The sequence below is a fragment of the Bombus terrestris genome, chromosome 9 (genome assembly GCF_910591885.1).
Source record: "Bombus terrestris chromosome 9, iyBomTerr1.2, whole genome shotgun sequence".
In the NCBI taxonomy this organism is placed as follows: Eukaryota; Metazoa; Arthropoda; class Insecta; order Hymenoptera; family Apidae; genus Bombus; species Bombus terrestris.
In genome coordinates this window covers 11428119-11444081 of record NC_063277.1, presented here as the reverse complement: position 1 = coordinate 11444081, position 15963 = coordinate 11428119, and the positions used below count along the sequence as shown (strand labels likewise).

General features: G+C 38.6%; 2 protein-coding genes across 3 annotated transcripts in view; one reads left to right on the top strand and one right to left on the bottom strand.

Annotated features, from left to right (window-relative positions):
- Positions 1–8609, top strand: part of LOC100642524 — a 68878-nt gene extending 60269 nt beyond the window's left edge. The window contains exons 2-3 of the mRNA XM_003397552.4: positions 5518–7031; positions 7543–8609. Coding sequence (XP_003397600.1) covers positions 5518–7031; positions 7543–7899 — 1871 coding nt within the window. The 3' untranslated portion in view covers positions 7900–8609. The remainder of the gene's footprint in view (positions 1–5517; positions 7032–7542) is intronic.
- Positions 1–15831, bottom strand: part of LOC100648099 (tudor domain-containing protein 1) — a 318253-nt gene extending 302422 nt beyond the window's left edge. The window contains exons 1-6 of one of the 2 annotated variants that reach the window (XM_048408423.1): positions 11007–15831; positions 10053–10330; positions 9389–9658; positions 9226–9308; positions 8889–9092; positions 8727–8807 (exon numbers count right to left, since the gene is read on the bottom strand). In XM_048408423.1, coding sequence (XP_048264380.1) covers positions 8727–8807; positions 8889–9092; positions 9226–9308; positions 9389–9658; positions 10053–10170 — 756 coding nt within the window. In that variant the 5' untranslated portion in view covers positions 10171–10330; positions 11007–15831. The remainder of the gene's footprint in view (positions 1–8726; positions 8808–8888; positions 9093–9225; positions 9309–9388; positions 9659–10052; positions 10331–11006) is intronic. The other variant, XM_012311769.3, reaches the window with a different exon arrangement.
- Positions 15832–15963: the final 132 nt, after the last annotated feature.

Below are 15963 nucleotides of genomic sequence, written 5' to 3'. Positions count from 1 at the left end.
AATCTTACGAATTATATAATTGTTACGCGCCAAGCCAATTCTATTAACCGATGCTATTAATTCAGAATAATTCAAAATAACTCGGCAAAATCTCTCGGAACTATTTCCTTCCCTTCCTTTCAATAAAACATCCAAACAGAATAAAAAGACAAAAGGAAACTGCCTAACAACCAACTCTATACCAAAACACTGTATACCATGAAACTTCATCGATAAACGAAACAATAAACAGAAGCCGTTCATCTTAAACGAAACAAGACAGAAAAATGAAGAAACGAGAAAGGTATTAAGCTTGATTGGAAACACTTCGTTCTCCACGTTCGACTCACGTGTATCCGACCTAGAGATAACAGGCGAACTGTTTCGAAACATTACGACAGAGGAAGATACCTTCTGTTCGCCACGATTTTAATTAGTTTTCTCATTGTGCAAGAGACACGGGTTCGGAAAAGAGGTTGAAGAGAGGTTTGGCACCAAAGGTGGAGAACAGCCTCTGAATTCCGTTTGCGTCTACTGCGTAGTTGTCTCGCAATGGGACCCCCTGTCTGTCACGCTTCCAGATCACGTGCCTTCGAAATAACGTAATCCGGGAGACCAATAGCCGTCAATTAATATTCCGTATCGAGATACCGATGAATCGGCACGACATTCTGCCGGACACGTCGAGTTTTCGTGTCGTCGCCACTCGCCACGATACGTTGCACAAATGTAGAAACCCGTGCAGCGTAAAGAGAAACAGACGCGGTGATCAATCCGCGGCGAGACCCGAAATATTGCAACATACAGTGACTCACGAAAGTATCTGGACTCCTATTCATATCGTATATGTTACATAAAACATTCTGAAATTCCATTAGCAATGTAATGTGACACGAGCGTGAAGTGTACACGTACTTATGTAGTCGAAAAAAAGGCAATGTTTATATAAACAAAGAACGAAGACATTTGAGACGAACGTGGCCAAAAAAAAGACTCACGCTGTGTTGTTTCAGTTCGGAGATTAATCTGGTCACAAAAACGATGCTTTTAAAAACAAAGACTACTGAAATTCTGTTTATGAGAGTAATCTGGTCACAAAAACGATGCTTTTAAAAACAAAGACTACAGAAATTCTGTTTACGATAGTAAGAAAGTGTAAGATTAGTAAATTATTCTAAATTACAAGCTACAAATGAATTCCAAATGGAATAATAGTTATATTGCCAGAGGCGAGATATTAGAACGCTGTATTCCTCTACAACGGCAATAATAAATTTAATACTCGATTTATGAATTTACAAAACATCCTCTTTCCTCCGTCCCCACGTACGACCAAATTAGTATAACCTCCATAATTGACAAGGGCGCGTATAATCCAGCAGACGGACGTTCTTAACATTTTTTAATCCTTGAACGCTGTTAATTCTCCCTATGAAAATGAATAAACAATAACATAAAATGTCACCGGGTTTCGGGACGGACGCCGAAGAAACGAATAGTCAGGATTCGCTGTGAAATACAAGGCAATTTATTATAGAATCTACAATTGAAAAAAAGAAACAAAAAAAGGAAGCACAGTGAGAAAAGGGGCGAGAAAAAAATTCATTGGATGGTCGCACTCTCGTTGGATAATAAAAATCCCGCCGCGGCCAGGTGTCTATTTTGTCTTGTTCGCGGCATAAAATAAACAAAAATCCATGGACACCAGTTCGCGTAACACAAGCCTATCGTTACAAACGTAATTCAGAGACACGAGACCAACAGAATAGAGAACAACTGCTGCGGACAATTGATATCGCCTATGGAAAACAGAGCAACGTCGATATTCCCAATCGCGCGAGCCGGTAAAATTACTGCGACCGCCGGTTTTATTTATTGTATGGGCCAGGAGACGAAGGGCCGTGTCAAAAAGCGAAGCAATACGCGCTCGGAACATCCGACCAAATAAACCCGTTTCTCATTTTCCCGCCTGCGGAAAACGAAAGTTCCTTAACGAGTGAAAAACTATCGCGACGCCTTTGCCGGAAATATTAACTCGCGTGCGTGAATCGCATACGAAATTAATACTCGCCTCAGTGTGAATATACCGTGCACGAATAACGTTAAAAAGAAAAAAAGAAAAGAATACCTGAAGCTTGGGAAAACAAAAGGTATTTGCGAGAACAAGGTAATCAAATGATAAAAAATTGAACAGGGAGAACACGTTCATTAGCAGAGTCGGACGTGGCTGTACATTGTAAATTTTCGGCACGGAATTTTTAGGTTGAACAAACGACAATCTGCATGTTTGTGACGAATCGATAGAACGGTACAAGGTTATCGAGGTGTGTAATGAAATTTATTAGAAATTGGTGTAACGATTGGGTTTGTGGTACAAAGGAATCGAATACTGTTTGATTTTGAGATTTATTCGTCAAGATTTCATACTCTAAAATCAATTGCAAAAGTATCTACGTTGCTGTGATACGAAGAATTGTATTTCTCTGTTACTATCACAAGTTTATGTATAAAACAAATAAATTTTAAAAAGGCTTGAAGCTTTTCTATCCTTACAACCTTCCTATAGCCTGACAGCCCTGTATGTCTCAATTTTACCGATCAACAATCCCAAAACTACCTCGGTAAAGCGCCGATCGCTCATCGAGATAGAAAATTCGCGGACTAAAGAAACCGAACCTGTGAGCGATCGCCATTCTCTAAGATACATAATTATGTAGCAATATCATTCAAGTACGAGTTTAGCGTACTCCAAACGTTTCTCCAAAATTTTCTTCGACGAGAAACGAAGTGTCTGTGATGTGGCCAGCACGAGTGTGAACATAACTCGTCGAGCAGAATCGAGTTCGCGCGAAGAAGAGGGTAAAATGCAAAACCAAAGGGTGGAGAGGTCAAGAGTCCGGTTATCCCGAAGGAACGTGGTACATCCTTATGCAGATACAGACATAGGCGACGGCGCTTTGTAAATTTTCAGGGCAAGCACCTCTTTAGAGAGGGCAAACGGAGAGAGTTACTCGCGGTACACGCGCTTTGCGGATTTTTCAATCACGTTCCGTACTGACAGGATTAATAAAGCGGTGCGCGCTACGCGGAGAGTTTCCAGACTCATTTCATGCAGAATCGAATTGGATTTCCAGGTCGGGGTCGGTGTATATCTGTGTGCAATGCAACAGAGAGACTGGGTCCCTTTGATGTGCCACGCTCGGATACCGTTGAGCTTCTTCTATCTCTGTCTATCTATAACGTGAAAACGATACCACCTAGCCACGTACTATGTTACATCGCCACTAAATAATCGGTTTATAAAAATTCATGCAGGGTATAGAGAAGCGTCAGGTTTATGGCCACACACACATTTCCCTTTGCACCGAATACGACCATCTCTGTGACGAACAGGATCAGGCATAGCGAAGACGGCCTCCTGGCGTTCGTTTAGAGAAAAAGAATAGAGGATTGGAAAATTTTGTCTGAAATATTAGCACGTGTTCGTTATACGAGTGATATGGAGTGTTACGAATAGCGATTGTAAAAGTATAAAAATTACAAATAGATTGAGGATGAAAGTTTTAATACTGACTGAAGGTAAATATAATCGAGCACCTTTATCATATCACTCTTTAAGCGTTAACCGATCGCGTACGTCGATTAAACCAGCAAAATTTCAATTTTTACTTTTTCCAACAACATGAAACTTTCATCCACAGTTATCTTCGCAAACATGAATTTTTTCATCGCTTTCATTTCAGCCGATAGGAATATTTCGCGACTTTCCATATAAAAATCTTTTCAAGCAATAAAGAAATCAAATCGAATCATCGAAAATCTGTACACATTCTCTTCCAGTTGTAGATATATATATATATAACTATTCATACAAAGAAATCGATATGAATGCACGAAGATAAATCAACACTGTTTCGGAAGGAGAGGCTAAGTAATGTTTAGTTTGAGTCCTAATTTAGATGCCTCTAGTTGAAATTATTTGCATAGAAATAAGTATGTTCAAATCCGTCATAAACGAACGATTCTTTACACAAAGTTAAGAAATGTTTCTAATTAAAAGAAGAATAAACAAGATGAAAATCAATGCAATAACGATAACACAAAGTAACTTCTCCTATTTTTACATGAAGAACTTCTTAATTAGCTGCTCTGTGCAGTAGCTATATTGATCAAAGTCCGCGTAGTCAAGCAAAATGTTATCAACTAGAGTTAACTGCATCTTTCTTCAGAATGAACAAAGAATCGCCGCACAAATAGTTCCACCCTCCGTTTCCAAGACCTATTAATCAAAGTTAATAAATCCGTTCGAAACGTACGAACAAAAAAGGAGCCGCAAATACCTTGCAACGAAAGAACAGCAAAATGAAGAAAACATAATTAGCTGTTAAACACGGGAATAATTGGCAACGGAATCGATCGAACAGACTCCATTTCCCAGGGATATTTGATTCAACCAGACAGCGTACATACGTCTGCAGCAACACCAAAAGATTGAACCATTCTGTACGATCGAGCAAGACGCGAATAACGGGGAAAAGTAGTCGTACACGCGTAGGGTTGAGGGTCGAAGCCAGAGGAGAGCAGAGCCGGAGGATTGGTATGTTTTTAGTGGTTGCAGCACTCGAACGTGCCAGAGCGAATATATCCTGCACGACTACATACACACACGCAAGGGAACAAACGCGCTCGCGCACTGAGTGCTTCGAATATATCAGCATGCGTGTTCGTACATAGATACACACACCGATACAGTCTTTATTCTTGCTATCTCGGTGCACGTACAAAAGCGTTGGCCAGCTCTACGAATATTTTCCCCTTAATTTAATTTCACCAGGCCGGAGTGCAGCGTACGCATTACTTCGCACGTAATCCGGCAAGAGGGAAAAGATTAAGATTTAAGAAGAGCGGGAGGGAAGAAGTAGGCGCGTTGCGGTATAACTATGCACGCTGGTAGCTTTTTAAAAGACCGACTAAGAAGGTGTCTCGCGCGTTGCTATAAGGCAGCGTCATCGCGTTGAATTGATTCTTTTCCTCCCTCTTTCTTCTTGCCTCACATACTTTCTTCCAATTTTCTGTCCCTTCGCCCTCCCTCGATTTCCATTTGGTCTTTTTATCAGCTTCCCCTCACCAGGATCGTCGTAGTAATTAGAACTCACCGATTACCAGATCGTTCCTATTTTTATTGCCCTTCTCTCATCGACACGCTCGCGCAACACTCGAAAACACTTAAATTTCAGAGGGACTCGTACGGTACGTTTGTCAAATGCGCGACCCTCTAACCATTTCGGTACTTCAATTGTGTTAAACCATTCAAGCGTATTTTATGCAAGTTGTTTCCTAGCTTGTGATTCGCGCGCAGATCGATCTATTTACTTGGTTAACGGGATAGCCTTTTTTCGCGTTTCGTTACTCATGCCGGCTAGTTTTATTGGGTCGATAATTTTTGCATTCTCTATGCTCTATAAAATATACGTGTTTATTTAATACCTATTCTACATAAAAAATCTCGTACGAATTAATTTTAATTTTCTGTTACAGTGTTAACCACCAAGACTAGCGCAGCATCTTCTGATTCAAACTCGACGAAGGTCGTAGTCGACGAAGAAGATGACGAATCGTTACCAGATATCACGCTGGAGGAATTCAAAGAAAGATACAGGAGACTGATACCCTACATGACGTTCTACGTAGCAAACAATTACGTAAACGGTCAGAACCCGGTGTCACAAGGCACTCCTGGAAAAGAGATACAAAATAGCCTGGTAGGAGTGAGAAAGAGCCCGCAATCGTTCGTCAGAGTGAATACCGTGCCACGAAGAACGAACAATTATCGCACGAATGTACAGAATCAAGACAAGAAATTCATTCCATCGATACAATACGATCCGCGAAACGTAGGAGCCGATAGCGACTATTTCACACCCGTGAGACACAGTTCGAAGGTCAATTATGAGGAGTACCCGATACCGTATCAACTGTATCGGGATCAAAAGGTAGCGTATCCCGAGATAACTACGATATCCAGTCAAGGTATCCGTAAGGAGAACAGATATTATACAAACGTGAGACCATTACGACCTTACACGACAAATGGCAGAGATCACTTGCCTAGAAAACAACCCATTAAACCTATTTACAGTAATCTACGAGATGAGTACATGCTTGATTATAATGTCAGACCAAGTACTGCTGTTAATTATCCTGCGAAGGATTTCCAAGATCACCGACAAATTCCACTACCTAGCGTATATCCGAACGTGCTGGAACCTCTACCAGCGAGTAAACAATCTCCTATGCTCGCCCTACCACGAAATCCTAACGTAAACCTGCAACAAATAGTGGAAAGCTTCCAACTAAGTGAACGTTTACCAGAAACATTGAACGAGGATAACATAGACAATAGTCTAAAGACACTTGTAGAGATATTGAATATCCTTCACAACACGAAAAAGGAAGAATTCCCGCAGATCCAAGCGTCTCCTTTAACACCAATGGTGGCACCTCTACCACCCAGGATACCGGAGAAACCAACGAGTTTCAGGGTAAGACCGCAAACGAGGCCAAAGGTAATAACCGAGACGCGATTTCAAGCTACACCAAATCCGCTATATTTGACCGATGACCCTGAACGTTACAAAATAACGTCGTACGAGGATGGAACGAAACCTAAACCGCCACCTCAGTCGAATTACAACACGAACAGCTTGACCAACAACAACGTGGTGGAATATTATGTTCCTATTGTGCAAGAAATTCCAACGAAACAGAAAGAACCGTTCGTACCGACGATCAGACCGCAAACCAACGAAGATCCGACTGATCATTCCTACGCTATCACGGAGGATTTGAGTGATGATGTATTGCAACAGGAACGATATCCCTTGCCACCTGTTACGACGGAAGTTGTCCCACAGACGTCGCTAAAATATGGTGCTACCAGAGGAAAGGCTAATGTCGACTATCCGGCCTATTCTAGTATACCTCGTACGAATTTCAATTGTAAGGAGCAGCGTTACAAAGGATTCTTTGGCGATCCGGATACTGGATGCCAGGTAATGTCTTTATTTTTTATATTTTCTAATATTAAATTTCTAATAATAAAATTGATTGTGTAACGACTTATATTACAAACTAGGCAAGAATGAGTGGAACAATTAAACATACGATGATATCTTATATAGATATAAATCGAAACTGTAAAACAAGATCTGTTGTAGAGTTATATATAAAAATTTGAAAGATCTATGAAAAAATAAATTCTCATGACTAATGCCTGGATAATGTCATAAAGGTTATCAAGTAATAAGTAATGTTAATAATTTCGTTAATAAATCTATTAATTGTATTAATTCAGGAATTATTGGAACTCTCGCTCCTATTGTTGTATACAAATATTGAAAAACGATGATTGAAAAAATTTGTCTTTGAATAATATTTGTACCACCTATTCTTGTTCACCTTGTATACAGAAATTTCGTATACAGAAATTACAAATTTTGTATACAGAAATTACAAATAAGTTGCTTGCGATTTCTAACAGTGATAATAATGTTGTTCTCGCAGGTATGGCATTACTGCGATCTTAATGGTGGTAAATCATCGTTTTTATGCCCAAACGGTACTATATTCAGTCAAGTGGCGTTGACGTGCGACTGGTGGTTCAACGTGAAATGCGAAACGACAACTCAATTATACGTGTTAAATGAACGACTCTACAAGTACATTCTGCCGATAATGCCAAAGTTCCCGGAGGACTTCACCGGTCCGGAAGTAGATCGGTATTTAGAGCTCAAATTTAAAGAGATGGAGGCGAAACTGAAGGAGAAAAAGCTGAAGAAACAGCAGGAGGAAAAAGAGAAAGAGAAGCAAAAAGAAAAACTCAAGGATAAACAACAAACACAGGAGAAAGAAAATGAATAATCGATATGTCTAGATCCTAGTTAAATTATTGTAATTTTGCTGATTCAACTCTAGTACGTATTTAACGTATATACCTTGTTGCCATTATTTGTTATAAATAGCAGTGAACGATTGTAGGTTGTGTCTCTTACACATCATTGGATGTGGAGAAATTTTGTGAAACTCAAAAATGTGCAATATTTTTATTATAGGTTTGTGTGTGATTTATTCTTATATATATAGTGTATTTCATAAGAAAATTTTGGTATAAGATCTCTAGATTGAAGAAATCAAATTACTACATTATTATTGTAATGAAATATTTAATATGCAGAATCTAATTATTCAAGCACTTAAAGCAACTGGAAATGCAGGAACTGGACACATATGGAACAACCGATAATGTCAATAAGTATTTTTCTTCCTTCTAGTCATATTTGTATTATGTAATTATTTATAACAGCATATATTCTTTATTACTTTATAAAAAAACGTTTGCATTTATACATGCATTTCATAGACAAATAATAGTCTTTTATACGTTAGGTATATATCATATATGCAACATATTATACTCAATTATAAACAAGTATGACGATAAATTAATTTGAAAATTTCTGCTACTTCAGAAAACAGTTTTTACAATTAATTATATTGTAACAAATTGATTCTATGAGAATGATTAATATTTGTACTTAATACTTTGTTGCAAGTACATAATAAAATTATTTATTTACCATTTAACATGAATATTTTTCTTTATTATGCATGCACTATAATTCCTAATAATCTGCTCTAAGATCTAATAACTTTTCTATAAGAAGAATAAAAAATTAATTTAAACTTACCTTTTGCACCTGTTGAACTCTTTTGAGATTCTCACTCACACGGCCAAACACGTCGTAGAACTCAGTTATCAGTTTATTGTTCTAATAAACACACGAATAAAACTATATTATTTCTTTTCAATGTTACACTAATAAATTGTTTACATTGGTTATAATACAAACCTGTTCACTTAAAGGAAAATAATTATGTTTTTTATGTAATTGTATCATACAATGTGAACATCCAGCTATATCACAATTTTCACAGTAATATCCTATCCGTTCAAGACACTGTTCTGAGCAAGTATTTCTTAAAATGAAGGAATTTTCATTATCTTCCTCCGTTAGTATGATCTTTGAATGATTTTGTAGCGCTTTCCCATGAATCTAATATAACATGAACACAAAACTAACTATAACATTCATACTCTTATAATTTATAGAAAATGCAATCAATGATACATCCCCAAAAACAAACAAATAATAATGTAATAAAAAGCAGTCGTAATAAGCAATATACCTTGGAATAACAAATATGACAAAAGAGAACGTTACATTGTTGGCACTTTAGTGTTGCTTGAATTCCACATTCAGAACATAAACCTGAAAATGAAGGATACTTCATTGTAACTTAAAGCATTGTTTAAAAAATATAATTTCTCCTTCTCTAATATGATACAGACCTTGTATGCTCTGTTGCTTTGATTTAGAAGTAGAAGGTTTAGAAAAAGAAATATCTTGTTCATCTGTATTAATTGGTCGATTATGTGACTTGACCATTAATCCCAAAACATATATGTTTAGAGGTAACTGAAGTATATTATTACTGTCACACTCTGAGATTATATTGCATATATGACAAGGTTGATTAACAAATGATTTAGCACATTTATCACATATTATATGTCCACAGTCTAATAACAAAGGTATTGTACCACGCATAGGAACAAATGCTGAAACAAACAAGATAAAGCTTTCTTAGTATTTTTTCTAATCATACTTTACAAATGGACATGGGTAACACAAATCTAAACAATGCTATCAACCTTAATTTATATATTATTCTAACCTCTGGGATATCATTTATATTAGAATTACAAAGGAAAGTAGCAGGCATACTAACAATGCTTTTTGTGTAAATTTCCTACTTTTCCTTATTATAAAATGTCATTAACGAAAATATATGTTCATGGAAGTAGATCAAAAGATCTTTACAATACGATTGTTGAAATCACATTAAAAAAGGTTAAAAATAAGTATTTCGCTTAGATTTAATATGTACAACGTGTAAATAATCGAAAGAAAAAAACACCGGCAAGCATATGACTTGGGAACATGAATGATTACCTTCAAAAAAAAATTGGTGTTTACATCGTGTACAAAACACATTTCGAAGTTTTGTAGGTGGAAAATTGTAATTTTGAATATACTTGAAATTTTTTCTGAACTTCGTCATTTTATTCATAATGGATAACTCGTACGATCACCAATTTCAAACACTCACTAATCGAATCAACGAGCCTGTTTAGTTACACGCCACGATACGACACGCGGAACTCAAAGCGGCACACATTTGAATTCTGTCCCAGTGGCGGCATAAGATTTTGAGCACCCGCGCAATACACCTTATAAATAATAAAGTAAAATATCTCTTACAAACCTAATAAAGCAAATTCAAATTAATTCCGACAGACAAAATGTAGTAAAAATGTGTACCTTGATTGAATATTATATTAGATTTAGCACAATTACAAATTTATGTACTACGTACATTATGTACTACGATTCTACATCGGTGCTAGATATGACATCTATAAACAACAAAAGTATTTCGAAACATTTTTTGATAAATAATACCTTAATTTATAATATTTTGATTTTGTATTAAAATAAAAAACGCTAGAACTTAAAATCATTTTTTTATATTATATTATTGTTTGATAAAATGTTAAATATAATAGAATACGTTATAAATGTTTTATTATATATAGCAAACCACATGTGATAACTTCAGCCATATTTGAATTTACTTACGTTCGTGGAATTTTATGTATACACACAATATTGCTTAAATTTTTTTTCTTTCATACTATCGTACTATATGTCATACTGTTTTGTAGTACAGATATATTACTTACAGAGTTACTCGCAATAATACACACACATATATATATAACAATATAACATATATTACTACATTTATTAAAAGTGTTATATCGTTCATAAGGATATTTTGCTTTCCTTATTTCATAATTTACAATTCTTCAGATGAAACATAAAATACAAAGATAATAAAATTACCCAATACTTGGAAACGTAGGATAAGGAATTTCATAATTCTTCAAAATCAATTTAAGCTCACTATCCATTGAAAATAAAGAATCGGTGTAATTTAGCACGAACTTCAATAGATCATGTGATCGGTAACATCTGAGTAGAAAACCGGTGCAATTGTAGTCACGTGATTACGAACGCCTCGCGATTCTCAAGGCAGATGCCGCTGCAATCTTAAGAAGTGCACAATTTGGCAAAAACATAAAAAGTCAGGTGGATAAACCGCGGAGTTGTGTTGGACCCATTGGATTCTAGGCGCGGTCGCGTCCAAAGATCCGTTATGATCCCATCTAGCGCGAACGCTTCAGCGAGCAACAGAATCGTAAACCTTGAACGCTATACTTCAGATACGTATTATTCTTGTATGATTTGAAATATAAACCTCAATTTAAATGCTCCGTGATCAGTAGACACAAACCTACAGTGAACTATCTAGTATTCATGTATATCATAAGGCGAAACGATATCTTTGTCTGCCTTTTACAAATAGAAAGAGCATAATGTCATAAAAATGAAAATGCCTGATGTAAGTACGAATGTTTCTAAATGCGTATCTTAGAAATACTATCTGTTTTGTTGCTTTTCAGTCGTAGGTTTGCTATGCTTGTATATTTACGATAAAGGTCAGATAAATCAGTTTTGTTTAGAAAAGAATGTACAAGTTCATCATTAGAAGAATATAAATAGAAAGTTAAGCTACGACTTGGTATCCTTCGATGTTTGCACGGTAAATATGCGATATTCTGTAGAATTTCCTCCTCGTTGATTTCCAATTTGATCGTCCTAAATTATTCCTTTAAAATTTTCAACATAGAATTGAAAATAAAACAAGAAGAACATTATATGCATTAAGGAGTATACGAATATGTTAATTACAGAAAATTATATATTTATATAAAAATTCATATCATATTTTCAAGCGCAGTGACAAGAAGCATAAGTACAGATTCAAGTTTTAAATTACAGTTTGTACAGTCATAGTATATGATAGTGCTCAGTCATAGCAAAATGTGATTCTAGGTCCAAGTTCCGCTACAAAGTGCAACATTGTTGCATTGCATTGCAGAAATAATTGCACCGACCAATATGACTCTAAGTAAAATTACCAGAGATCCAGCCAGCGATTATTCGAGTTTTTATCTTTACGTAATCGGTGCGATCGCGCGCGGCCTGAACCCGCCGCAAGCCATAGGATAGGTGAGGCAAGAAGAAAGAGGAAGCGAGATATCGGATTTAGGCCGGCGCGGCGCTTGAAACAACAGTATGTATGTAGAGGCGGAGCGGTCTCTGGACTAGGCAAGCCGAGCGAAAGAGCTGTGGCAAGGTCTAGGCTGGCTGGCATTCAAGGTCGCGTGCACAGCGCAAAAGCCCCTGGATCTATCCCCGCTCCAGATTTCTAGCGCCCTTTGCCTCTCACCTTCTTTGTCTCTCTATCGTACGTGTATTCACATTTCACCTTTCTCTCTCTCTTTTCCCCTCTCGCTCACTCCTTCACAGCTACTCCCTTCTCCTCGACCAATCGAGCCTTCTCTCTCTCCCTGCTATTTTCCTCTTGCTGTCCTTCTCGCTCTTTCTCTTTGCCCCTCTACGAGTCGCCTGACGTTTCCCTCTCACACAGTCTTGCCCTTTCCGCGTGCAACATCGATTTACCCATAAAAATTCCCCGTGCTCAACTCTATCACTCGTCTATTACTTCCTGGCTGATGTTCGACGTTTCCCATTCCCGGATTCACCGTTGTAATACGCGACAAAGGTATGATTGATCCGCGGGATGATTTAGCAGCGGTAGCGTGGTCTGGCGTTACTTGAAATCATTTATTTACATTGCCTTCCCGTACATCCGCGTATACATATACGTAGGTCAAATGCGTGTACCATTGCCACGCTTAACTTGTTAGCTAGATAAAGAAGAAGAACGTAAGTAGCCGCATAGAGAAGACACGGAACCTCAGGCTTGTGCGAACGAATTATTCGAGCCCGCCTTTGCCTCGCACACTTGCACGAATAAAGTAGTAGCGTTGAGTAAAAGAGAGTTTTCTGGAAGCTGTTTACTCGCGTTAGAACGAACAGTTCGTTCGAGAAGCGTACCGTAATTGTGTACGGGTCAAGTTCAATGCGTCATTATGAATGTTAAAGAACTGGCTACGTGAGCATTAGTCGTTAGATTTATATCAGTAGCGTAAAAACAACTAAATTGTTTATGAAACGTTGTTAGGATGTCGAAATTACTTATTACGCGTAAAACTCAAACATACGAGTAAGAAATCTTATTACAAATAAACTATATAGTGCTCGGCATAATAGACAATGTCCCATTCATCTATTCTCGTTTATTTTATCTCAAAGGCAAAAAGGAATGCGGAGTAGGACGCTAGATGTTTCTTTTGAGCGTGACACAGCTTCTGGGAATTACTTGTAGTCAACAAAGCAGCGATATATTGTACTTCAGTAGAGAGATTTTCGTAGGTAAGAAGCATTAGAAACAGGATGAAATTTACTCTAGCATTTTGCGTGCGTTTACACTCCGTTTCAGTATGGTATATTTAACCATGAAAATTCTTACAAAATGCGATCCCGGGCGTAAACGTCGTTGTTATTTATTTCGAATCTATTCCATCAAATTTCAGTACTGCTCCGAATGTATTTGGTCTTGACACTCTATAGTCACAGTATCTCAACTCGATCCTACATTCAATTCCGTTGACCTAGATTAAACGCTAGTCGAAGTGGCAGATATTCATAGGCCATTCCCCGTTTCCTCCCAGCTATATCGCTGTTGAAAGAAACAGATACATCAACGTACGTTTTACAATTGCGAAACGTGTCCTGTAACGCTCATCAGCGTGGCATAAATGCAAGGTGAAGCGAGATTTTCGAATAGGCTAATATGGATGCTGCGCGAGCAGAGAATTCCTTGTCGCAGGACTCGTAGCCGCTCCCACAGGGAGAAATAGAGACGGAGAAAGAGAGAGAAATTAAGAGAAGCGGAACAAGGGAGTGCGAAATAGTGGGATAGACCGGACTGCAAAAAAGAGATCAATGAATAATTTTGAAGTAGTGAACGGACGAAAAGCCATCGATTGAAATTTTCATCGTGCTTTCGCACGCGCATGTTCGTTCAATTATTTATTCACGGAATAACGAACGAACAAGCAGATAAGTCGGGTTGGCGAGCAAACGAACGAGGAAGCGAACGGCGCGTGGTTCGACGACGAAAGAAACTAAAATGGCAAGAAGGAAAGAGCGACGACACGTTGAACGATTTTCGGACGTTATGGAAAATTTCAGGCGAGGTTACGTCGTCGAAAGGTTCGAGCTAATCCTGTCGAGTACCTCTGACGCGACGCGATGTTCGAACTCGGCGGAGAGATAACTTGGGATATAGCTAATTTCATATTTGGCGTTCACACGTCGAATTTAAACGAGCACACGTGGCCGCGTCGCGTCACGTTATTATTAGGTGTCTGCAGCTCGTATAAAGCGTAGCCAGTGGTTTCTAGTGAATTTCAGTCTGACATCCAGCCGTTTTGTGTTTTAATATCGCGGCGTTCACGTTCGCGTCACCGTGCCGCCCACGCTTTAAATTCATTTCACGAAGTGCAGCAGCGTCGGGTTTGAAAAAGGGCGACGCACATGTCGTTCTCGACGTTTCCAATGGCAGGTCGCGTTACACAAGCGCGTGGAATTACAATATCGGATTTCATTTTCCGTCACAGGACCGGAGATTTCTCGGAGAAAGAGCCGGCGGAATGCTTCCGAGTGAAATTCGCCGCGCGATGAACGGTTTTGCACGATCACCGCTCCTCTTGTCCTCCTTTGCAACAAGTATATTCTATACTAAGACCGGAGCACCCAGCTAGGATGATAGGCGTTTCCTTTAAGCAAAATATAGTTGGCTGAAGATGGTTTCAGAAACCGAAGTGGGCGATGTATCGTCTTGACGCGAGAATACGACGTGTTTATCAAACCATCTGGTCTTTTGGAACAGGAATTGGCTTCCAAATAATGATAAACTGCTCGTTTTTATTATTCCGACTACGTATTTCTATAATAAGATTTCCCCATCCCGTTGAACTAGCGAAGAACGCGGTATAACGTTACACGATATACTTCAGACATTCTAACAGCCTATTTTTCGCTTTACCACCGGATCGATTTATTGCACATACTGTTGATAAGAAACAGAATTGTACGAGCAATGGTATTCATCTAATTGAAGACGATTCAACGCTCGGTTATTCTCGCTTTTCTGACTGTAAAAGGGAATTTTTATCAAGCCGCCCCGTTATTCGGCTCTTCGTTTGAACATCGATACTGGACGCGCGAACGCGTGAACTTCGTATTAGAAATCCGCGCGTTCACGAAACAAGAAAGGATAATAAAAGCAGACGAGTTCAGGCTGGAATCAACTGGTTGAATTCCGCAGGAATTTTCGAGGCTTCCCCAACGGGCAATAACGAGGATTCGGCCTCGTTTATCACCACTTGTAGCTCTACTCTGGCCGGCCGAACCGTTTTCTCTCGCTCGTGTTCGCAAAAGGAAGAAGGCGCGACGACTATCTCGTTTCTGCGACGATCGCTTGGTCGGGTTGCGACGCTACGTAACCCTCTTTCAGCCCTTTATTTTCAGATCGTTTTCACACGTATCGCTACTACCACCATCGTCGCCACCGTCAGTATCTCTTTCTCCCTTTCACCATTTTTTTTCTTGCTCTATTTTCTCCGCTCTGTTCACTTTCCAGCGAATCGAGAGCTCGACGACGAGCACGCACGCGCGCACGTTCATGCTCATGTAAAAGCTATCCCATTCTCTTGCAACTATACGTGGAACTCCTGTTTTTCGATGCACGAAGCAGACGTTTGTCTGGCACGCGACTCCACGGCTTCTTCAACGTCCTCATTCTACTTTTGCTACACCGACGCAC